Source organism: Lithobates pipiens, unplaced genomic scaffold (assembly GCF_037356315.1).
Source record: "Lithobates pipiens isolate NorthernLeopardFrog02 unplaced genomic scaffold, aLitPip1_a1.2 Scaffold_23, whole genome shotgun sequence".
In the NCBI taxonomy this organism is placed as follows: Eukaryota; Metazoa; Chordata; class Amphibia; order Anura; family Ranidae; genus Lithobates; species Lithobates pipiens.
In genome coordinates, this window is record NW_027507785.1 from 56,786,881 (window position 1) to 56,811,403 (window position 24,523).

At 45.2% G+C, this 24,523-nt stretch overlaps 1 protein-coding gene across 1 annotated transcript in view; it reads right to left on the minus strand.

Annotated features, from left to right (window-relative positions):
• Positions 1–778: 778 nt before the first annotated feature.
• ARIH2 (ariadne RBR E3 ubiquitin protein ligase 2) overlaps positions 779–24,523 on the minus strand; it is a 72,768-nt gene continuing 49,023 nt past the window's right edge. The window contains exons 8-15 of the mRNA XM_077451684.1: positions 22,723–22,840; positions 19,979–20,029; positions 17,630–17,651; positions 14,624–14,775; positions 11,361–11,504; positions 6,155–6,223; positions 4,596–4,679; positions 779–1,449 (exon numbers count right to left, since the gene is read on the minus strand). Of these exons, the coding sequence (XP_077307810.1) occupies positions 1,378–1,449; positions 4,596–4,679; positions 6,155–6,223; positions 11,361–11,504; positions 14,624–14,775; positions 17,630–17,651; positions 19,979–20,029; positions 22,723–22,840 (712 nt within the window). The 3' untranslated portion in view covers positions 779–1,377. The remainder of the gene's footprint in view (positions 1,450–4,595; positions 4,680–6,154; positions 6,224–11,360; positions 11,505–14,623; positions 14,776–17,629; positions 17,652–19,978; positions 20,030–22,722; positions 22,841–24,523) is intronic.

The following is a 24,523-nucleotide window of genomic DNA, read 5'->3' on the forward strand; positions in this document are numbered from 1 at the left end:
TGGTCTGATGAATTTGTGTACACACGATCGGAAAATCCGACAACACGCACTTGTCCGTGGAAAATTTGAGAACCTGCCAGCCAAGATTTGTTGGCGGAAAGTTCGACAACAATTGTGCGATGGAGCATACACAGGGTCGGATTTACCGCCAACATCGGAAACTCTGAGCGAGTGTACAAGGCTTTAGACCAGTGATGGCGAACCTTGGCACCCCAGATGTTTTGGAACTACATTTCCCATGATGCTCATGCACTCTGCAGTGTAGTGGAGCATCATGGGAAATGTCGTTTCAAAACATCAGGAGTGCCAAGGTTCGCCATCACTGCTTTAGACCATTCTGAGTGAAAGGCACCAAGTGAGGAGGGTCTGGTTGGAGCTGCAGTGGTTTTGGCCTGGAACGGTAAAGTTTTGCCAATGCAGATGTCAATGGAGTACAGTCTTCTTGTTTGGGAATGGCTCATTTCCAACTCCAATGACACAGCAGCAAAAGCAGGATGACCCCCCCCCCCCCAAAGGTTCACACACAACAATGGAAACCTGTCAGAGGTTGTAACTCTTTCCCACTTTTATAAGAGGTTGAAAAGGCTTTGGCAGGAGTTCCACTTTATATATCAAATTTGCATGGAACAATGATTTCAGGAACTAAAGATGTCTTCTTCTTCCAAATACTTAATGACAAAATTTGTCTCATCGAAATGTAAACACACAGCAGGATGACACTAGCAGTCCTCATCTTTTTTTTTTTTGAAGCAAAATAAAAAACTCCAGAAAAATTAAAGGATTTTAAAAAGTGTTTTTGTTTTTTTTTTTGTAATTCTAGGTTTTTTTTCTGTATAATTGTACAACAGTTCAAAATGACAGTTTGCATAATAATCTAATTCTATTAACAGCCATTCAAAAAATTGAACTACTTTTTCCCAACACTTGCCATCCGGAACAAAATGAAGAAAAAAAAAAAAAAATTTTGATCGACCCTTTCATTGCCCGGGTGTTTCTAGCAGCAGGCTAGCAGGGGCAAAGAAAGGGTTAACTTTAAAGGGGGACGGGACAAAAAAAAAAAAAAGGGGGGGAGCAGGGTGGGAAAGAATAGAGGCAAGAAGAGAACACCTTTCAAAAGGATGTGTTTTTTGTTGGTTATTCTGGCAGTAGTCTGAGTTTGGGAGTCAGAAAAAGGAGAAAAAAAAAAAGGGGGGGGGGGGGATTGGGGGAAAAAAAATAAAAATAACAAGACTAGGTTTGGTACAGCGAGCAGGGTAAGGAGGTGGATTTTCTTCACATTCCTCAAAAGCTACTTGTGTTTCTTTGCAGCATCAATTTTCCGTCACTCCACCACATGCTCAAGCTTTTCTAGGACAAAAAAAAACAGGCTTCTGATGCTTATGTGTCATGAAAGTCCTTTAGCAAAGTTCTTCTGCGCTGCTCAGCTATATGCATCTGGTTCTCCAAGTCCTGGGGGGAGGGGAAGAAAGGAGAGAGTGATGGTTCACTGTTAAACCACTGAAGATACACTACCAACCATTGATATCAACCTATTTTAATGAATCGGGCTTAGTCACAACTGCCCCCCACCCCCAAAATGACACCAAACAATATCCTTATTCTCCACTAATAATCCATATATTAAAGTATTGGGACGCCTGCCTTTACACGCACATGAACTTTAAATGGCATCCCAGTCTTAGTCCGGAGGGTTCAATATTGGGTTGGCCCACCCTTTGCAGCTATAACAGCTTCAACTTTTCTGGGAAGGCCGTCCACAAGGTTTAGGAGTGTGTCTATGGGAATGTTTGACCATTCTTCCAGAAAAGCATTTGTGAGGTCAGGCACGGATGTTGGACAAGAAGGCCTGGCTCGCAGTCTCCGCTCTAATTCATCCCCAAAGGTGTTCTATTGGGTTGAGGTCAGGGCTCTGTGCAGGCCCAGTCAAGTTCCTCCACCCCAAACTCACTCATCTATGTCTGGTAAAACTTCCTTGCTCCATAGAGGTGAAGGGAGCGTCCGATCAGGTCCGTCTAAAAAACAGACAGGTGAAGCTGATCGGACAGCAGCGGAGTTCCACTGGTTTTTGCTTTTTATTAAAAGTCAGCAGCTACAAAAAGTATGGCTGCTGACTTTTAATAAACACTCACCTGTCCCATGGTCCAGTGATGTGGCTGCCAGAAGCCTCCCTTCTCTCCCCCTCCTCTTCGTGGTGCCGACATTGTGAGTGTGGGTGCCCGGCTGTGAAAGTTTGCAGCTCCACAACCAGGCACAAGCCCCGCTGCGCCCCGTCAATGGCCAGGCAATGTTCTGGGACCTGTGACGTGTCCCAGAACATTGCCGGGAGGGGGTCACCTAGGCGGCCAGAAGTCAGGAAGTCCCACTCCAAACCAGGTACCCCCCCCCCCCCCCCCCAAAAAAAATGACATGCCGACTGTGGCATGTCAGGGGATGAAGAGTACTTAAATCAGAAGTTCCACTTCTGAGTGGAACTCTGCTTTAAGAGTTTACTTTTTCCTGTCACATTTTCTAACTATAAAGCCCTCTTCAGTGTGGCGGGGAGTCCTCCAGCTTACAATGTCATGAAGAACTCACCTCTTCATGACACTGTACTGTACTGAAGCACTCAGGAGAGGTTTAGCTCTGCAGGACGGTAGGGGGATACCTTATTTACCATAATGGAAAAGTCAAGATCCTAGTGTGAGTGTTTCTGAAGAGCTCCGATAGCACTGAAAGGAGGGTTTTCAAGCTTAGGTACATACCTGTAGAACCAGCAAATGATGCCTTCATATATCTGCAGGGAACATAGCCTAGATGCTAAGGGAAACACCGCACATCCAGATGTCCACAGCCCATAAGTTTCTAACAAAACCAGGCCCCTGACATGTTTCACTCTGCCCACCGGAGCTCAATGACTATGATTGAGCTCCGGTGGGTGGAGCAAAACATGTCAGGGGCCGTGGCTTTGGTGGAAACTTCTAGGCTGAGGCCATTTTCAAGCCTGCACTAGGTCGGCTGGATAGGAGTGTGGCGCGTCTGATTTTGTACATGTGTCGCTTCAGATGAGCGCCTTTGGCGGCCTGCACCTTTCTTCCTGGTGGCTGCAGGAGTTCGGCTTCCCTAGCTTGTGCGGCATTCAAGGTCTAGCACATGGGTACACAAACAGTTGCCCTCCAGCTGTTTCGGAATTACAAGTCCCATGAGGAATTGCAAGGATAATAGTTACAAGCATGACACCCAAGAACAGGGGCATGATCAGACTTGTAGTTCTGCAACAGCTGGAGGGCCACAGGTTGAGCAGCCATGGTTTAGCACCAAGGTCGTAGATGCCAAGGGTGTGCGTTTTTCACCCTGACACCAGAGTAGTACCAGGCTATACCATTCCTTATTTTTGGCAACCTGAGAATTCCTTTTGCTAACCGGTTTGTAAATACAAGAGACACTCCCAAACACACCCACTGCAAGCTTCTTCTTGCCACACACCCACCACACTATGTAAGAGGCTGCCTGGATTCTAGCTTCTGTGGATAGAAAAGAAATTCAGATCTGGGGCCCAATCACATGGTATGCATTGCTGCAACGCACGTGTTAACATTCACTTCTGCAAGGCACCTGCCCTTTGTGCAATGCATGTCATTGTGACTGTTACTTCCATTTCCCGGCACATTGTACCACTGTGGCACACTCTAATGCAAATACTGTGTGATGTGGTGTGTTGTACTACCAAAATTGAGTCATGTAAATTTTTTCATTCTTTGTGGTGCACAGGCAGCCTATTCAGAGAGTGTGAATGGGCATTAAAGGTAAACTCAGTGATCTTTCAGACTGTATTAAAGTTTCAGCGTTTCTTGCATGCACCAGTGATTTCACCAGCTGCCTGGAAAAATCTTTAGTATTGGGGAAGGGACACACATCTGGTCAGTAATTTGAGCTTGGAAATGTCTTTGGGTTTGATTGACATACGTCGCCCTTCCAGAGCTCCTTGCTCCAAAGACCAGTTATAGGTGGAGGCAGTGGCCGGCCATCTGTATGTACTGTTAATATATTGGTAAGGCAATGCACCGACACCTTTGTGCTGGGTGTCCAGTGCGCCCCTGTGCCTTTAAGGAGGGGTGGGCTCCTCCTTCCAGGCTCACTGCCCTCTGCCTATCCATTATAATGCATGTGCTTCCATTGTGGAGACTCTGAGAAGTTTACAGTTAGGGACTACAGAAAATGGGGTGCCTTGGCTGGGCCTGTAGCGTACGCATATATTTGCAAGTGTGCGCAGACTAAACCAATTTTTAACGCATATTCTTAGGTCAATTAGGTTGGTGGCAGGCTGGTCAGCAAGTCAAGCTCTGAAATGACTTTGCTTTCATTTGACATGTGTCATCCTTCCAGTGCAAAGACCAGTTATAGGTGGGGGGCAGTGGCCACTTGTTTCTAAAAAGGGACACACATCTGTTTTACCTGAAACTGGACCATAAGGTGGGACTGTCCTCCCTAAATAACCAGCCGTATAAAAGGAATTCTAAATGCTTGTTATTAATCAATAAGGCCATGAAGGTGTAAAATAAAAGTTGTACTACTTCACAGAAAAAAATAAAAAATAAAAGATATAACTTAGTACTTACCCCTCTATCATAACTGTCTGCTCGCTCCACTTTCCATGAAAGGTTTTCAATCTCCGCCTCAAGCTGTGCCTGCTGATACTCAAACTACAAAAGAAATTACAAAGTGTTAGATAGACAGCGCTGACTGTATTATTAAATGTGAATTGTGTCTGCAACAGAGGAAAGGTGCCAAGACACAGCAAGGACGATCAGAAGCGATGTATTACTGTCTGCAGTGACAAGAAATATAAATAAAAAGGTGTGAATAAACTCTAAGCAAACCATTACAGTAACATCTGCAGCCTATCAGTTCATCTGACATTTGCTACATCACCGAGAATGCTGCCTATCCAATCACAAGAGATCACCGACATTACTATGAGAGCGGAGCCTATCAAATCAGTGGCGATCAGTGACATCACTAATGATGTAATCCATCAAGAAATGAGTGACAATGAGAGAATGGCAGCACATCTGTTCAGTATCATCACTGAGAATGCACACCATCCACTCACTAAAGATCACCGAGAATGAAGCCTATCCATTCAGAGGCACTGGTGACATCACAGAAGGAAGCCCATCAATTCACTAGACAAAAGTCACATGACACAGTGCAGCCTATCAAGTCACTGCAGAATAATGACATCTCTGGGATGATGTAGCCTATCCATATCATAGACATCAGATATATCTCTGGGATGATGCAGCCTATCCATATCCTAGACATCAGATACATCTCTGAGATGATGCAGCCTATCCATATTCTATTGATCATAGACATCTCCGGGATGATGCAGCCTATCCATATCCCAGACACATCTCTGGGATGATGCAGCCTATCCATATCCTAGAGACCAGAGACATCTCTGGGTTGATGCAATCTATTCATATCCTAGAGATCAGAGATATCTCTGGGATGACGCAGCCTATTCATATCATAGACATCTCTGGGATGATGCAGCCTATCCATATCCTAGACATCTCTGGGATGATGCAGCCTATCCATATCCTAGACATCATAGACATCTCTGGGATGATGCAGCCTATCCATATCCTAGAGATCAGCGATATCTCTGGGATGATGCAGCCTATCCATATCCTAGACATCAGAGAGATCTCTGGGATGATGCAGCCTATCCATATTCTATTGATCATAGACATCTCCGGGATGATCCAGCCTATCCATATCCCAGACACATCTCTGGGATGATGCAGCCTATCCATATCCTAGAGACCAGAGACATCTCTGGGTTGATGCAATCTATTCATATCCTACAGATCAGAGATATCTCTGGGATGACGCAGCCTATTCATATCATAGACATCTCTGGGATGATGCAGCCTATCCATATCCTAGACATCATAGACATCTCTGGGATGATGCAGCCTATCCATATCCTAGACATCAGAGAGATCTCTGGGATGATGCAGCCTATCCATATCCTAGACATCAGAGAGATCTCTGGGATGATGCAGCCTATCCATATCCTAGCATTCAGTGACATTACAGTCAAACATTATACTAAAAACGTAGACAACTGCTGCTTTCGTTTTACGATATGACAGATCTATATACTTACAAGCTTCTTTCTGGGGCCTGACTCCATGTAGTAAGCATAGGGATATGTGTATTGCAGAGTGTATCGGCACTGGGAAGGAAAAGGGAAAATATCAGTTGCAAGTCCTTCTACTGATCTTCAATACTAAACACAGATTCATGTACTTATCTATCTTACAAACCCACATTGATTTAAAAGGAGCTATTCCACACAATACTGGTCCTCTACTTTTAGGTAGAGAATGGAGAGATAGAGATGAACTTCAAGCAAGCAGCCTAATATAGACATGAAATGTATAAATATAAAATGCTTTACTCTGTAAAACATTTCAGCCATTCTTTGGATCCAGGCACCATACATGTCACAGCATCACCAGGTGGTCTGTGAACCCATTTTTCTCTACTGCAGTTAAGCAGCCTGGCCTGCTCAAGAACACCCCCCCCCCCCCCCCCACCTGCTGATTTAACAATGATAGGGCATTGATATGGAAGCAGCACACCTATGAAGTCATTCCTGTACTCTCTTGAGCAAGTTTACATTGGTTTTACACCCACAGCTTTCTGAGTACCTGAACAGTGACAGCACCTGATAGGATGCATTCACCTATTGCCCAATACCTTCCCACCCTGCTCAGTTGATTTTAAATTAAACATTTAACAAGCCAGGGTGGTGCTTGTAGGGTCACACTGCTGACATTTCAGCCGATTTAAGCCCCTTTCAGACTTGTGCAACCTGAAAGTCAAGCAATTTTGCCACGACTGGAAGCAATGCCTGTGTAGTGTTGAGGTCTATGAACCTCAAGTCGCCTCAAAATCAGACCAAAGTAGTGCAGGGATTACTTAGAAGGTCACACAGATATGAACGGTACTCATTGGAAGTACGTTTTGTCATATGACTTTGCAGTCCCAAGTCGCACAAGTGTGAAAGGGGCCTCAGCAGGAATTGGCCAAAATTGAATACACCGGAGGCCAGTCTAAGCTGTTCACTACAAATGGCATGAGAAGCAGGGTGGACTGCATAGAGGCTGAAACAATCAAGGCTCTTCATCCTCTTCTACAACCTAAATTACACTCGCTGGTATCACTCAATGCGATCAGCAATGAAAATTTGGATTGATGCGATAAAATACATATAAATCACAGAAGTTACTTGCACTCATTTTGCAAATAAATATCACTGAATCAGTGCATCTGCCATATATCTCATTACCAAGAGAGGTCAGTATTACACTGTCATATACAGAAACTATTATATTTGCCAAAAAACTAATTATATCTATAGAGATCTCTCTCTCTACATCTATCCATCGATCTATCGAATATATATATATATATATATATATATATATATATATATATATATATATATATAGATAGATAGATAGATAGATAGATAGATAGATAGATAGATAGATAGATAGATAGATAGATAGAGAGCGCGCGAGAGAGCGCGCGAGAGAGCGCGCGAGAGAGCGCGCGAGAGAGAGCGCGAGAGAGAGCGCGAGAGAGAGCGCGAGAGAGAGCGCGAGAGAGAGCGAGAGAGAGAGCGAGAGAGAGAGCGAGAGAGAGAGCGAGAGAGCGAGAGAGAGCGAGAGAGAGAGCGATCTCTATCTATACACACACACACACACCGTATTTACCAGCGTATAACACGCACCTTCAAATTTAAGAGGGAAGTTTCAGGGGAAAAACTTTTTTTAAATAAACTACTTTGAAGCAAAATAATGGTCAGTGCCCATCTGAAGCCTCACCATTGCCCATCACGGCAGCCTTGCCCATCATTGCAGCCAGATTAGTGCCCATCTGCAGCCTTGCCCATCATTGCAGCATGATCAGTAACCATTTGCAGCCTTACCAATCATTGCCCATCTGCAGCATGATCAGTGCCCATCTGCAGCCTTGCCAATCATTGCAGTCTGATCAGTGCCCATGTGCAGTCTTGGCCCTCTTTGCCGCATGATCAGTGCTCATCTGCAGACTTGTCCCTCTTTGCAGCACGATCAGTGCGCATCTGCAGCCTTGTTATTGCCGAAATAAACAGAGCCGGATCTCCAGTGTAAGGATGAGCTCAGGCGTGTTTGCATGGTCCACGTGCAGAGCCCGCCAGGAAGTCAGCGCAGCGCTGCGCTAATCACGGGCAGTGAGACATTGCCCCGATGCGTGGCTGTAGAGATCGGGAAATGTCTCACTGCCTGCGATTAGCGCAGCGCCGACTTCCTGGCGGGCTCTGCACGTGGACCATGCGAACACTCCTGAGCTCATCCCTACTCCAGTGTACTCGACTCGGTTCGCAGTCCTGCCTCTTATGATGGACACAACACCAGTCCAATGGCGGGACGTCAATTCTAGGAGGTGGGACTGGGCGTGACTGCGAGCAGAGTTGAGTACACAGGAGATTCGTCTATTTTGTCAGCGATCGTTCCCTCATTCTCCTCCGAGGCAACCATTTATATATATATATATATTTTAATGTGAACGTGTTAACACTTGTAAATACATTATCTCGGCACAGAGATCAAAATACTCCCCTCTACAATGACTTCATCTGCTTTTTTTTCTCTCCAGAAGAGCAGAGCCATCTTTATTTAGGAGTCGGCATCTATTCTCTGGACCGAGATGCCACCTCAGAGATGACACAATATTGTAAATCCTGGTCACAGGTAAATGATTGCCGCTAAAATAGGGTACCAAGAGGGGGGTGGAGGTTCATAACAGGCAGTATGTCCATAAACAGAAAAAAAAAAAAAGGCAAGTCCGTACGTGATGTGGCTCACTTTTGTGGTAGCTCAGTATAGAAGCAAGAAGTAACTCTATATAGAGATAGGAGAAAGAGGACAAAAGAGCCAACTAAGTGTAGCAATAACAGTAATTTTAATAGAAGGCAAAAAAATTCCTCACAAAGAAGGGAGCAAAAACCATCCATATAGCGCAGTAGGACGAGCCTTAGTCAGCAGGAGTTGTGGTCTGCGTCCGGGTGGAGCAGAAGTGCCGGGTTCACAACTCTCAGGGGCACCGGAGGCTCTCTGTGCTTCCTGGTCCGTGCAACACAAAACCGGCAGATGTGATGTACGCATTTGCAGTGCATGGGCTCCTTCAGGCCTGAAGGAGCGCGTGATCCGCAAACGCATCGCCAGCTACGTCCTTGCGTCACGTCCGCCATGTGTGCGTTCCACAGACCAGGAAGTACTAAGAGCCTTCAGCCCTTCCACTCCACCAGGACGAAGACCGGAAACGCCTGCTGACTAGGACCTGTCCTACCGCGCTATATGGCTGATTTTATGCTCCCACTGTGAGCTAATATTTTTTTTACCCTCTATTTAAATTACTATTATTGCTACACTTAGTAGGTGCTTGTGTCGCCTTTCTCCTTGTAAATACTGGTGCTTGTGCAGTTCTTTGCGGTGCTCATAAATGTCTGACACAGATTAACCCCTAATCCAGCCCCTTACTTTGCGACTTTCTAAAGACTTACAACGTACAGTCTGAACACTGACTACACAATATGTTCTTGTATATTGTGACATGTCAGGAATTTATTGTGAAGTTACATAAACATTAAAGTGGGCCTTTCACCAACGATGAATTTCTCTTATTTGCTTCCTTTTAGTCTGTTAAATACACAATTGGACGCATTGTTATATCTGTTTGATAAGTTAAAAAAAATTTGTTCATCATGTCAGAAATTCTGAGCAGTCCTGTGACTTCTCCACACTTCCAGTGTTAGCTCAAAGACTATTTAATACTCCTAGTTCTTCACTTGGACTACAGAAAAATTAAATCTTTATTATGTACAGATCTGAGAGTGGGAGTGGTTGAATAGTTTAGTATAAGGAGGGCTGACAACACTTAGGCTGGCCATACATTATACAATTTTTCATTAGATTTCGCAAAACCATATAACAGGAGTATTGAATTAAAATTTACGGAGGTCCGATCAGTAAAATTTTCTTCCACCATAGGGCCACACCAATTTTTTTTTCCAGCCCTCTTTCTATATCACAATCCTTAAATTCAGTGTCCACAGTCCCCCAAGAAAATCACAGTCCCCCACTTCCAAACAATTTAACCCTTCACAATAGTGTGCTTAGGCCCCCTACACATCACCCCCTCTTTACAATAGTGTTCTGAACTCCCTTCACATAACCCCCCAGCAGAACTGTGCCCCCTTCATATCCCCCCCCCCTCCAACACCGTCCCTTTAAATCTCCCCCTCCACAGCACTGCCCCCCCTCTCACATCACAACCCCCCCACAATAGTATGCCCTGCCCTTCTCACATTAACACCCCCAACCGCTTTAAATCACACCCCCCTTTACATCTCACCCCCTCTCAAATCACCACAACCCCCACCCCCAACAATAGTCTGAGCGCAACTGCTCCCTCCATTTACATCACACCTTCCCCTCACAGCAATGCCTCTCTTCACATTTTACTGTGTCCTTATTTGGCCATCCCTGGATGGCATCATGTTCATTTGTACCCTCTCTCTGCATCAAAAGGGGGACTTCCAGTGCATTCCCTGCCCTGAACATATGTATCCCTCCTTCCCCTGTGCCCGGAGTCCATCTGCCGGCTACTGATATCTGGTGCAGCTGTGCCCTTGCACATGTGCAGGACGTCCTCGGGCGCATTCCGTTGCACCTATGTGATGTCACACACTCGAGGCGTGGCAGCGTTCTGCCGAGATGCAGCATGTAAACAGCCACGCCTCGAGCATCTGGCATGGTGTGACCTAAATGGTGTAACTGTGGCTCTGGATGGAACAGTGGCTAGGTCCGGATTTGGACCGCAGTTAGCCAATGAGTGATGCCCGCCATACAACATGAGATCAAACCTAAAAACTTTCCATTTCTATTGCAATACATAGTTGAAGGTAAATCTAAAGGAAATCGAATAAGAGCATTTTATAATGTATGGCCAAGCTTTAGGCCCCAAACATAGTGTGATTAGCCCATAACAGACACAGAAGCCGAGTGCATTTCTGGCACCTCAACCGGTATTTACGTGGCATATTGTGTAATGGGATAAAACTTGTGGAAATGTGCATGCATTGCAAACGTTTGCCTTTTTTAAAAAAAAGGCAAAGGACTTACATACTTTAAAATACACTTTAAAGTACAATCTAGAAATTCTGTCACATTTAACAATGTCCCATAAGCAGCTCAGTAGGATTTTGAGAAGGAAAGTGAAATGTCAGATGAAAAGGACGGTTCTAATTCCCAACTTACCTTTGCCAGCAGCTTGGCAGCATTCTGTAAGTACTGCCAGTCAATCCAGGTGCCGAGATTGTTCATGACCCGCTCCTGGATCTTTTCTTGGATTTGCTGGTAGGTCTGAGCTTCCAGCTGCAGACTTTTATTGTGATTCTCCCACTGACAAAAAAATAAAAAATTATAATTTTTATTTTATTTTTATTACAGGTACTTATATAGTGCTGTCAATTTACATAGCCATTTACATATATTGTACATTCACATCAGTCCCTGCCCTCGTGGAGCTTACAATCTAGAGTCTCTAACATTCATACACACACACATACATACTAGGGCCAATTTAGGCAGGAGTCAATTAACAACCTACCAGCATTTCTTGAGTGTGGGAGGAAACCCACGCAGGCACAAGGAGAAAATGCAAACTCCAGGCAGGTAGTGCAATGGTTGGGCGTTGAACCAACGACCCTAGTGCTGTATGGCAGAAGTGCTAACCACTTAGCCACATAATGCAAAGCATGTAGCATACAGATACAACATGAGTGAGGTCCTGTCATGTGCTGCCACAAGAACAGACAGGAGACTTGCCTGTCACAAGATTAGCACAACCCCAATCTGAAATACTCTACTGGGGTCCCTTGACCATGCTTAGAGCCAACAGCTACTCGCTTACCTTCATTGCCCTTCCTCAACCAGAACTTTGTCTTTTACAGACTTATTTCTCAAAATTTATGAAACACCTATAGGAAAGCAAGTCGATCTCAAGTCAATCAACTATACAAAGGAAATTTTCAGCTTTAAGCGCTGTCACACTTTGAATGATAATTGAATAGTCATGCAACACTGTACTCAATTGAAATTTTTATCTTTTTCTTTCCACACAAATAGAGCTTTCATTTGATGGTAATTAATCACCACTGGATTTTATATTTTTTGCTAAACAAAGAAAAAAAAGATAAAAAAAAAAAAAAAAAAAGTAATTTTTCTCCTTCACTGATGTTCGCTGATGATGCGCCACTGGTGGTCACCGATAGGTGATATTGATGAGGAGGCACTGATTGAAAGCACTGCTGATGTCCCTTTAACACAAGCCGGTTATCGGTTCTCTCCTCCCCTCATGCAAAGAAAAGCTGATAACTGGCTTGTGTTTACTTCTGTGATCAACTGTCATTGAATACATCTGATCACTTGGTAAAGTCAGAAGTACTTGGTGATCACAGAGCGCGGCATGTGGGTAGCACAATCACACGGAAGGACATCAATAGATGCGCACCCGCCACCCCCCCCCCCCTCTCCGCAACAACGCCCAACTGGTAGAACTTGGAGATCCTGTTAACAGAATACAAGGTGGCAGCCTTGCAAACGTAGGGCACAGTTGTCCGATGTTGAAAAGCTCAAAGCATTCACAGATCTTGTAAAGTGTGCTCTGATTGGAAAGGGTGGAACCAGATCCTTTCGACCAGGGATGTCCAACTCAATTTCTTTGTGGGTCACATCATAATTATGGTTGCCTTCAAATGGCCAGTTTTATCTGATAAGACAAGATGTCCAGAGCCCCCCCCCTTACAGATGTCAAGAGTCCCTTGCCCTCACTTACAGTACAGTGCATCCCCTCTTACCTTTTGCTGCTGCCCGTAAGAAGCTGGGGATGGAGCTTGGAAGCAGAAAGTGGATGACCCTAGGAAGGCTGGAGTCAGCTGCCAGAGTCTGCGGAATGCTGAGACCAGGGGAGGCAGAGACGAGGGGGTGCTGGGGCTGCACAGAGGCGCAGGATCTGTAGAATGCGTTCTGTCCTCCTCTCTGCTGCCAACTACTGAGGCAAGGTTGGGGGGGCGAGGGGGGTGCCCCAGCTGCAGAAGAGGTACAAGGGCCACATGAAACGGCTTGGTGGGCGACATTTGACCCACAGACACCATGTTTGACACGTGCTTTAGATCATACACTTGGATACTGGTCTGCCTGAGCCACCTAGAGGTCGTTGAAAGCGAAGCTGACACTCCCCCATTTAGGATGACAAAAAGGAATCAGTCTTCCTGAGAAAGGCAGGGGCTGAAAAACGGACAGCCTGAACCACATCCAGACAAGTCTTTTGGGGAGTGACAGGATATGGACGTAGGGAGCTACATGGGACAGTGCCGACAGCCAAAACACTAGTCCAGTCCCAACTGCAGGAAGGAGAGGATTTGTCCCACAGAGAAACTCCTGGAGTGCAAGCCCTGAAACACACCAAGTTTAGTATGATTTTTGTGTCTCGTTACGGACCTTGCCAGAAGTAAAATTCTTAGCTTCTAGCAAGCTCCTCCTCCCCAGACTCCTCTGACAACCAAGTCCCCCATGCCAACTGGATGCCCAGGCTGACAGGCTGCCACCAGTCGCAAGGATTATTCCAAAAAAGATGGGTAGAAAGAATTTTCAAAACTTCAAAAGACAGATTCCTGAGCCACCAGGAAAAGGACAACCTGGTCTTTGGTGACAGATGAATCCGTACAGAGACTGGGTTGATTTGTCCCATTATCACAGAATGCTGCATTGCAGAGGTCTTGAGTAAACTTGGAAAAATTTAAACTCATGCAAAAACCGAGAAAGTCAGAAATCTGTGCCTGGAAAGTCTGAAGTTTCGTCTGTGTGGTGACACAGGAAGGTTGGCGGTAAGAAATTGAGGTAGGTGGAAGAGGAACAGGGAGTGAAACTCCAATTTGAAATCCTGTGATACAACCTCCTGCACTCAAGTGTCTGGGATGCAAACTGTCCATAAAGGTTCATAAACGTCCTCCAGCGTGTATGAAGAGAATGTGTTCCTCAAAAGCCATGCAACTTGAAGGTCATGTGGTTCAAATGCTTCTTGAACAAAGGTTCCACAGTCTAGTTCTAGCCAAGTGTCACAACTCAATTTAAATGCTATAGCCATCTCAATGCATGCAATATGCAAGGGGTCAACCGCAGTAGTAGTTCGATCTCCTGGAAAAGATTTTGACCAGGCATGGTTAGTCACAGCCAGGATTGGTTGAAGGGCAGGGACCATCAGTGAGAATAGGGTTCCAGAAAGAGCTTTTAACCACTTATCCATTTTGGAGAAACCAGTGTCCCCCTCCTGGCTGTGTATGTATCACAGAAGTGGTTGAACAGAATTATAAATCATTTGGCAGATAAGGCAGTTTAAATGTGTATTTAGTAGCTTGAAGTTCTACTTTAGGTACTTGCAATTTTAAATTGTGTAACGGAACTACTAAAAACCACTTATGAGCGATCTAACATCACAAAAGTGGGTGGCCTTCTCTTACCCTCTCGAAGTAGAAGAGATATTTCTTGAGGGCTTCTCTAGCCTGGGCCTGCTGACTCTGGTTTACAATATCGGGATTCTCTTTGTACCGGCTGCATTCATAATACTCGCTACCGTGTGTTTTCCAGTCGCCAAGGCACATCCAGCAAAAGTCTGAAAAACACAAAGCAAAGTTACACTTAAATTCTCCAACAAAACATTGAGCATTTAGGGAGATTTATAAAAAAAAAAAAAAAAAAAAAAAAAAACACACAAAAAATAAAAACCATGCAACATTTAGGGCTCATTTACACATGCTTTGACTTTAAAACACACATTGAAGTGCCTACCGCCTCAACTTGCATTTTGCTTCTATGACGCTTCAATGATGATGATGCAATAAACAGTCAACAAAAAGTCCTTTGCTTATTAGTAACCCCCAGCTCTGCCGATGCACCACTCAGTAGTAACCCCCAGCTCTGCCGATGCACCACTCAGTAGTAACCCCCAGCTCTGCCGATGCACCACTCAGTAGTAACCCCCAGCTCTGCCGATGCACCACTCAGTAGTAACCCCCAGCTCTGCCGATGCACCACTCAGTAGTAACCCCCAGCTCTGCCGATGCACCACTCAGTAGTAACCCCCAGCTCTGCCGATGCACCACTCAGTAGTAACCCCCAGCTCTGCCGATGCTCCACTCAGTAGTAACCCCCAGCTCTGCCGATGCTCCACTCAGTAGAAACCCCCAGCTCTGCCGATCCTCCACGCAGTAGTAACCCCCAGCTCTGCCGATCCTCCACGCAGTAGTAACCCCCAGCTCTGCCGATCCTCCACGCAGTAGTAACCCCCAGCTCTGCCGATCCTCCACGCAGTAGTAACCCCCAGCTCTGCCGATCCTCCACGCAGTAGTAACCCCCAGCTCTGCCGATCCTCCACGCAGTAGTAACCCCCAGCTCTGCCGATCCTCCACGCAGTAGTAACCCCCAGCTCTGCCGATCCTCCACGCAGTAGTAACCCCCAGCTCTGCCGATCCTCCACGCAGTAGTAACCCCCAGCTCTGCCGATCCTCCACGCAGTAGTAACCCCCAGCTCTGCCGATCCTCCACGCAGTAGTAACCCCCAGCTCTGCCGATCCTCCACGCAGTAGTAACCCCCCAGCTCTGCCGATCCTCCACGCAGTAGTAACCCCCAGCTCTGCCGATCCTCCACGCAGTAGTAACCCCCAGCTCTGCCGATCCTCCACGCAGTAGTAACCCCCAGCTCTGCCGATCCTCCACGCAGTAGTAACCCCCAGCTCTGCCGATCCTCCACGCAGTAGTAACCCCCAGCTCTGCCGATCCTCCACGCAGTAGTAACCCCCAGCTCTGCCGATCCTCCACGCAGTAGTAACCCCCAGCTCTGCCGATCCTCCACGCAGTAGTAACCCCCAGCTCTGCCGATCCTCCACGCAGTAGTAACCCCCAGCTCTGCCGATCCTCCACGCAGTAGTAACCCCCAGCTCTGCCGATCCTCCACGCAGTAGTAACCCCCAGCTCTGCCGATCCTCCACGCAGTAGTAACCCCCAGCTCTGCCGATCCTCCACGCAGTAGTAACCCCCAGCTCTGCCGATCCTCCACGCAGTAGTAACCCCCAGCTCTGCCGATCCTCCACGCAGTAGTAACCCCCAGCTCTGCCGATCCTCCACGCAGTAGTAACCCCCAGCTCTGCCGATCCTCCACGCAGTAGTAACCCCCAGCTCTGCCGATCCTCCACGCAGTAGTAACCCCCAGCTCTGCCGATCCTCCACGCAGTAGTAACCCCCAGCTCTGCCGATCCTCCACGCAGTAGTAACCCCCAGCTCTGCCGATCCTCCACGCAGTAGTAACCCCCAGCTCTGCCGATCCTCCACGCAGTAGTAACCCCCAGCTCTGCCGATCCTCCACGCAGTAGTAACCCCCAGCTCTGCCGATCCTCCACGCAGTAGTAACCCCCAGCTCTGCCGATCCTCCACGCAGTAGTAACCCCCAGCTCTGCCGATCCTCCACGCAGTAGTAACCCCCAGCTCTGCCGATCCTCCACGCAGTAGTAACCCCCAGCTCTGCTGATCCTCCTTTTTCTTCGGTCATCTCTCACCTCCCACGCTGCTCACATGTGACATGTTCTAGTTTTTCCTGCTCCAGTCCCCCAACTCTGCTGATCCTCGCCCGCTCAGTCCTCTCTCTCCGGTCCCCCCCCCCCCCTTACCTTCTGCTATAGCGTTCGCATGTTAGCTGCTCTGCCCCAGTCCAGACCCCGCTCACCTGCATGCTGCTCCACGCGACACACCAGATGTGACATCTTCATCAGACACTTCCAGAATGTATACACATGAACAAGAGGAGACTGCTGAAGACGTCTTTCTGGGTCACTTATTGGTTGCAATACCTCCCAAACAAAGCGAAAGTAACGCTGAATAAAACTCTAGGTGCTGTAAGTGAGCATTGCCATGGGACTTATATAGAGGCTTTGGAGATGCTTTGAAGCACCAAGAAAGCAACATGGGGTATAATTTTTTAAACAAAGCAAACATGTGAACTGGAATGTAAGGTAAACATTTTATTTAGTGACAGGTGCTTTGGTTGGCATTCAAAGTGCTTTAAAAAAATGCCACATTTTTAAAGGAAGTGTAAACAAGCCCTAAGTGTTCAGACATACATTCACTGTATACACATCAGTTTGCACCAATGTATTTTCACTGTTATTAAATATTGTCCCCTTTCACTTAAAAAAAAAATGTTTAGAAGTTGCAGTTTTTTCTTTGTGGTCGGGAACACATGTACTGCACTTTTCTCCCCTTTTTTGCTAGCTATTATATATGTTTTCTGCATAATTGGCAATGATCATGTAACTAGAGAGACATTGTCACTCTGCCCATGTAGGGTATAGTGACCATGCCTCCTGACATCCCCCCACCTCTAGCACGTTCTACTCACCCATCTGTGCTTCCTTACCGGACCTTAATAGCCCCCTGAACTCATAAGTAAAAGACAGATCAGTTAAGATGCTTACCATGCTTGCATTTCGAACATTGCTGTAAGAAACAAACAGACAAAGAATCTCTTAAGTAATCTTACTACAAAGGTGAGTTGGTTCTAAATACAGCAGATGAAAAATTTATGAAAGTATGCTGGGTGTTCAAAGTACATCTAAAGAAAAAAAATTAATTTTTTATTTTTTTACAGTAGCAAGCCAAGTCATTTTCTTTGCCATTTTTCTCCCAATTAGAAGATGTCCTATCATGTCCTGTCGGCACAACAGGAAGTGGGATGTAATCTCTTAAAACTGATGGACAGTTGACACCAGAACAAGTGTCACTAGAAAGTTTCCAATTTATAATCCTGTTCCAGTAAAAACTTAAAGCGAGGCTCCAGTCAAAAGGGGAAGCTCCGCTTGTTAGCATCCTTACCTTCTCCACTGCCACGTAGCGCTTTTTAGGGGGTGACCTGAGACAGAAGTACGCCCTCCGCCCCCCCCCCCTCCAGTATTCTGGGACACATCACAGGTATCAGAAGACTACGGGGACCATTCACAAGGGGCAACGCGACTCACAAACGCGCAGTAGGAACCTGGCTGCAAAGCCTGTTTCACTAACTAAAGATGTAGACATCAGCACCCGAAGCCGATTTAAGAATTGGCTCGGGTGAAGACATTGCTGGATCCCTGGACAGGCAAGTCTCCTTATGTTACAAGTCAGCAGCTACATTATTTGTAGCTGCTGACCTAATTTTTTTCTGAAGGAGCCCGGAGCTCTTCTTTAAAGTTGTGGAATTTTCCATCACTTTCTGTCAAGATCAGGGTTGATTTTTTACCTTCATGATTAAAAGAACTGTTATCCAAATGAATGAAAGGCGTGGACCATGGACAGCAAGGCTGGGAAAGAGAGCTAGATGTTGCTGGCTATTTATCATCCATGAAGGCAGGCTCTATCTGGCTAGGGAAGAGGAAGCTGTACAACGCTAAGACCCCATTCACACCTGAGCATTTAGTAGCTTGAAGCCTGAAGCTAAAAAACGCTAGAGGGGAAAAATTTCTATTATTCTCAATGGAGATGGTTCCCATCTGCACTCCATGTCGCCTGAAGCCGAACGCTTGAAGCTCAAACAAGTTCCGGACCCTTTTTTGTCTCTCGAATTGAGCAGATTTGGGCGTTTTTCTTCTTTTAACATTGGTGACCTTTTGCCCTGCACAAAAACGCGGCGAATCGCGGTAAAAAACACCGCAAAAAAAAAAAAAACCTCTTGAAAACGCTATGCTCAGGTGTGAATGCAGCCTAAAAGGTGAGGCTGGAGCTCAGCTTTAAATGTTTTATAACTGGTCAAGCGTAATCCTTCTCCACTTTTACCCATAAAGTTTGGACTGGAGTTTGAAAAACTTGAAAAGGCGGGACATCAAAATGTTTTCAAGAGCAACAAACAGGACAGCAGAAATCTGGATTAAAGCTACAGGCAACAATTATGGTTTCAGTCAGTTTTTATTAGCGCTGCACCAATACTAGTGCATAAAGTAAGCATTTGCACGAGTACTTCTGTCAAATGAAGTTGCAAGCCGGTTTAAAAATCGGGAGGTCCAAATCGCACTGATCTGCAGCTTTGAAATCGTGCTGAAGTCGTGCGATTTCAAAGCCTCACTGGTGTGAACCAGGGCTACTTCAGCGCAATTTTAAAGCCGTAGAAGAACTGTTCTTCACTACTATAATGAAACCATAATCATTTTTCATTAATTTTGGAGAGTAAAAGAAGAAATGGACTTTAAAAGGCACATACAAAAATAACAAATTAATAGTTCACAACTCATATATACAAATACACATTGATCAAAACACAATTTAATACGGAAAAACAGAAAGAAACATTTTACTCTCCAAAATTATTAGGATCTGGCACTTTTTCCATTTTGGGGTGCTCCGATTGCCACCCAAGGGCCTAGCAATCTTATTTTTTATTAGTCAAAAAAACCTGTCACATGACAATAAATAGGTATCGGTAATTGGTATAGCCAAGTACTTGGGGGGGGAAAAAAAAAAAAAAAAAAAAGGATAGTTACTTATACTCGGTCTTAAGAAAAAAACTGGTAACGCACGTTCTGTTAAAAGACAAAAAAAATTTATGGACTCCAATATACCATGCACATTATAACTTTTTGGTGTGTTACTCATTTGTTTCTTGTTGGTAATGGTTTACCTTTATAGCCCTACTGTTTACCTGTTCTGATTTCGTAAGCTTGTATGTGTAATTTTTTTAGCTTGCCCAAGTAGCTGAGAAATAAAACATTGTCATGGGAATGTCTAAAAAATACTAACAGAAGGTCAAATGAATCAGTTAACATGGTGAATCCTTGCTTTAGCTATGGTATACTCACCATGTGATTACACCCTCCATTTTTTTCAATACAAATATTGCACTTGGGACACTGGAAGTGGAACAGAAAAACATAAATACATATCGCTGAAAACACTTTAAAGGCCTCATACACACGATCGGACTTTGTACAAACTTTCCCGTGGATTTTTGTACAAAGGACTTCAGCCGTGAACTTGTATTGCATACACACAATCTGACCTTTTCAGCCAACTTTCACCAAATCACGTGTTTTTTTCTGCTCTTTACTGCCACCTTTGGTCAATGTCTGTATTGTTGTCTGATCTTTTGGCATTTGGTTCTGAGCATGCGTGTTTGTACTTTGTACAAAAGTCCTATGGTTTTCTGTACACACGATCGGACTTTGCTCCATCGGACTTTTGTTGCCAGAATGTTCGTCCATTCGCACAGCCAACAAAAGCCAGATGAAAACCGAAAAAGTTTGTCCGATGGAGTGTACACACGGTCGGATGTTGCCTTAAAACAGCTAATTTGCATGTTTGTTGTCAAAAAGTCAGATCATGTGTATGGGCCTTAAGACACTCTGTACAAGAAAGACATTAAAATTGCTCGTAAGGTTAGAAATCCCAACTCCAAGGCCGGCATCCCCCCCCCCCCTTTTCTTTTAAAGACACATGTTATGACCACACACGGTACCAGATTTTTTTTATTTTAGTAGTCGGGAAGCAAAAATAATGACATTGCATCATCAAAATTCAAGATTTGTGTCTCTTAAGACCCCGTGCTCCTGATCTGACATTGCTCACAGCTGCTGCAAATGGCATCCTCTCAGCTACAGTGCCAAGCTGACGTATCTAAAGTGCAGGAAGGTAAGAACTATTCCTATAGCCATGGCACACAGCCTGACTTGCACTGCAGCAGAAGTGGAGGTAGAGCTAAAAAGCGACCAGACTCCTTGATCCTTTTTCTAGTTAAACATAAACCTGGCTGATAACGCCGTTGGACTAAAGTACAACCCTTCCTCCCCACCCCCTTGTGGTATGAAGATGAGAAGGGGTGTTCGGTAGTCCAGCAGCGTCAGGCAGGGCTGACAACACAGCTTGAAATTTTAGTGCAGCAGAAACGTGTTTGTCAGCTCATTACAAAATGTTAAAGTGGATCTAAAGGCTCAAGGTTTTTTTATTCTATGCATGAAGGTAAAAAAAACCTTCTCTGTGCAGAAGCCCCCTCTCTAATCTTATGTCCGCCGTGACGGGGTATCTCTGGCATCTCCACCATATGAAAGCAATTTTACCTTGCCTGCTTGGCTCCCGCTGCGGTCAATCACAGCCGCTGAGCCAATCAGGAGAGAGGGGGCGGGGCCAAGCCACAGGTGTGTGTGTATGGACACACCCAGCAGCAGCTTGGAAGCAAGCCTGCTTGGGTGCCCCCACTGAAAGCTGCTTGGTCTGGGGGCACTCGGCAGGGGCCAGGAGCGCCAATGAGGGACCCGAGAAAAGGATGATCGGGACTGCACAGGGCAAGTTATAACATGTTTGTTATTTTAAAAAAGGAGAAACACTTCAGTCACACCTGGGCTTTTTGGGACCAAGGCAGAATTGCTGCCCACGATCTCAAAACGCACTACAATGACAAAACAAATATTCAAGTGCCAATATTTTCAATCGCACCTGACACGAGGTGCAGTTTTTCTGCAATTTATTGCGATGCAATTGGGGCAAATTGCATTACGTGAAGCTTGTTGCCCAAAAAAGCCTTTGGGTGACAAGCTTAGTGCGATTCCACAAGACAATGGCGGCCAATGAAAATAATGGCACCCAAACCTGCGTTTTGCCATTATAGTGCATTTTGAGATTGTGGGCAGAATGGAGGAGATTCTGCCACAATATTAAAACACACAGGTGTGAATGGAGCCTAAGAGTTCCCCGGATTTTTGACAGACCGAGTATTTTTCTGCCTTTGCAGCGCTAAAACATGGGGTATGTGCATGTGTTAAAGATGTACTAAATATGGTGTCCTTACTTTGCGCAGACATACATACTGAAGTCTGGCACCAGCCAAAACCAGAATGGGGAAGGTTTAGAACCCTTGTAAGGTTAGGGTGGTCAATAGGTGATAATAATACACCTTACTTCCTGTCCATGTGATGTGATACCAGAACAGGAAGTGAGGGGGGAAGTGGCCCTTACTTCCTGACCATGTGATATGATACCAGAACAGGAAGTGAGGGGGGAGTGGCCCTTACTTCCTTGTCCATGTGATATGATACCAGAACAGGAAGTGAGGGGGGGGGTGGCCCTTACTTCCTGTCCATGCAATATGATACCAGAACAGGAAGTGAGGGGGGGGGGGGGGGAGTGGCCCTTACTTTCTGTCCATGTGATATGATACCAGAACAGGAAGGAAGAGGAAATGAGCCATGAATAATAACCAGACAGAGGTTCTATCCTTTCCCCACATGAGAGAAATGTGAGGGAGGCTATTGCCGACCTCCTTTTAAAAATGTCAGCTTCCTGGCTGTTACTTTGACCTAGTATATATATATATATATATATATATATATATATATATATATATATATATATATATATATATATATATCTAAAATCTATATACCTGGCCCAGGTTAAATCACTGCGGACAGGCAAAATAGCATTTTCATTAGAGGTCAGCAATAGCAACATCAAAGCACTAAGTATATTAGTCAAGATGACCAATCACTGACCCAGCCTGAAAGCACCACAAAAACGTATCAACTGTCTAAAATCTCCCAACATGTCTTACATCTTTAGTGTGAGCACTGATGTAGTTAGCAGTTTCTGAGTCGTCCGCACACTTAGTCAACCATTTCCGGATGGTGGCGCAATCTGTGGGAGCGTGATACATTTGGCGGCAGCGAAAGCTGGAAAAAAAAAATATATATACTTTGATGGGTGAAAGTTGAGTCACTGCTTTGGTGAAATATAAAAGATTCCATAAATAAATGCCCCATTAATAACCAGTATATGATTCACAGGTATACTTAAAAATGAATTATACATCGTGATATTATTGTGAAATTGAACTCCAAAATCTAAAAACAGCTGACAGGTAGGGGTTTTTATGACAAAGGAGATCATATTGGTCCCTTCTGTCATAAATGCTTCTCAGCGGTAATGTACAATGATGCATGTGCAGCCTAGCGTACAATTACAGCACCTTCTCTAAGCTGTGATGGATTTGACTCCTATGCACATGCGGGGGAGTGACGTCATTGTGGATTGGCTTCTGAAGTGGCAGAACCCACAAGGAAGACCTGTAGAAGATGGATGCACCTATGACAGTGGAGAGTGCTGATAGAGCAACGCTTGGCAGGTAATTCTGCCTGCATTCACTATATATAGTCTCCCACAGTACACAGAACATGGAAATGCAATTATTTTAGTAAATATAAACTGCTAAATACCTTTTCTCATCAGCAGTATATAGCAGCCTTGTGACTTCTATAAGTGTCTGGTTAAAGCTTGTAGTTTTCATTCTACTCCGACTGTTCTATGAGGCTGAACGACCCCTGACCCTGTCTGGACAGTGCCAATTGGCTCTGTGCTTCTCACATGCACCCTCCCCCCCAAAAAAAAAAAAAACCCTCTATAGCAATAGACACTAAACTGAGCATGTGCAGAGTACCCCCAAGGCTCTGTATTATAAAGAGATGAAGTGGAGACAGTAAAAGAAGGGGAAGATCTGAGAAGACAGGTTTAAACAGCCTTTTTACACAATGCAGAGGATTAATCCCTTAGGTTTCACAGTGCGTACAAGCACGCTTTACTGCATATACAGACTGATTTTACTGTTGTGGGTTTAGTAAAGTCTATTAAAAAAAAAAAAAAAAAAAAAACAGGAGTTTAATTGCGCTTTAGGCTCGGTTCACACTAGTGCAACTTCCATGCGACTTTACACTCTCTGGCACAAAGCTGAATCAAACGAGCGCAGGAAGCTTTCCAAAGTCACTTTAAGGGTTCTAAAAGTGTGGAGACGGGTATTCGGGACCACTTCGATTGGCTGCCACAGCAGTCACATGATCGGAAACCTCCCGATCACTAGTATGCATCAGGAGTTTCCGGGACCCACTGGCTCCCGTGCTGGGAGCGCACTCAGCACTATAAATGGATTACACTGGGCCGCATATAAATGCGACCACTCAGCGTTAAGGCCCACACGCCAAGAGGCCGCATATATGTTTGCAGCCGGCGTGAAGAGGTTAAGCTTCATAGATTGGAATGGGTCCAGTTGAAGTCAATGGGCTGCGACTTGGCATGCGACTTTATGTGTAACAAAAGTTGCACTATTGTGAACGGAGCCTTAAGGGGAACGTAGAGTCTTTTGTGATTATTTTTATATAAACTGTTTTTTTTTTCCTGTTGTGCTATTCCAGTCTTTGAGCCAAATAGATTTTCTTATAGTAACCCAAGCCTCTGTGTGGTGCATTTTAAAAAATTCTTCCGCAGTTTCCCAAGGATAAGTAACATTGCAGTGGCGCAACGAAAACTAAAATTTAACAGACCAGATGATACGGTCGTTTATGGCGGTACAGCAAGTGAAGTTC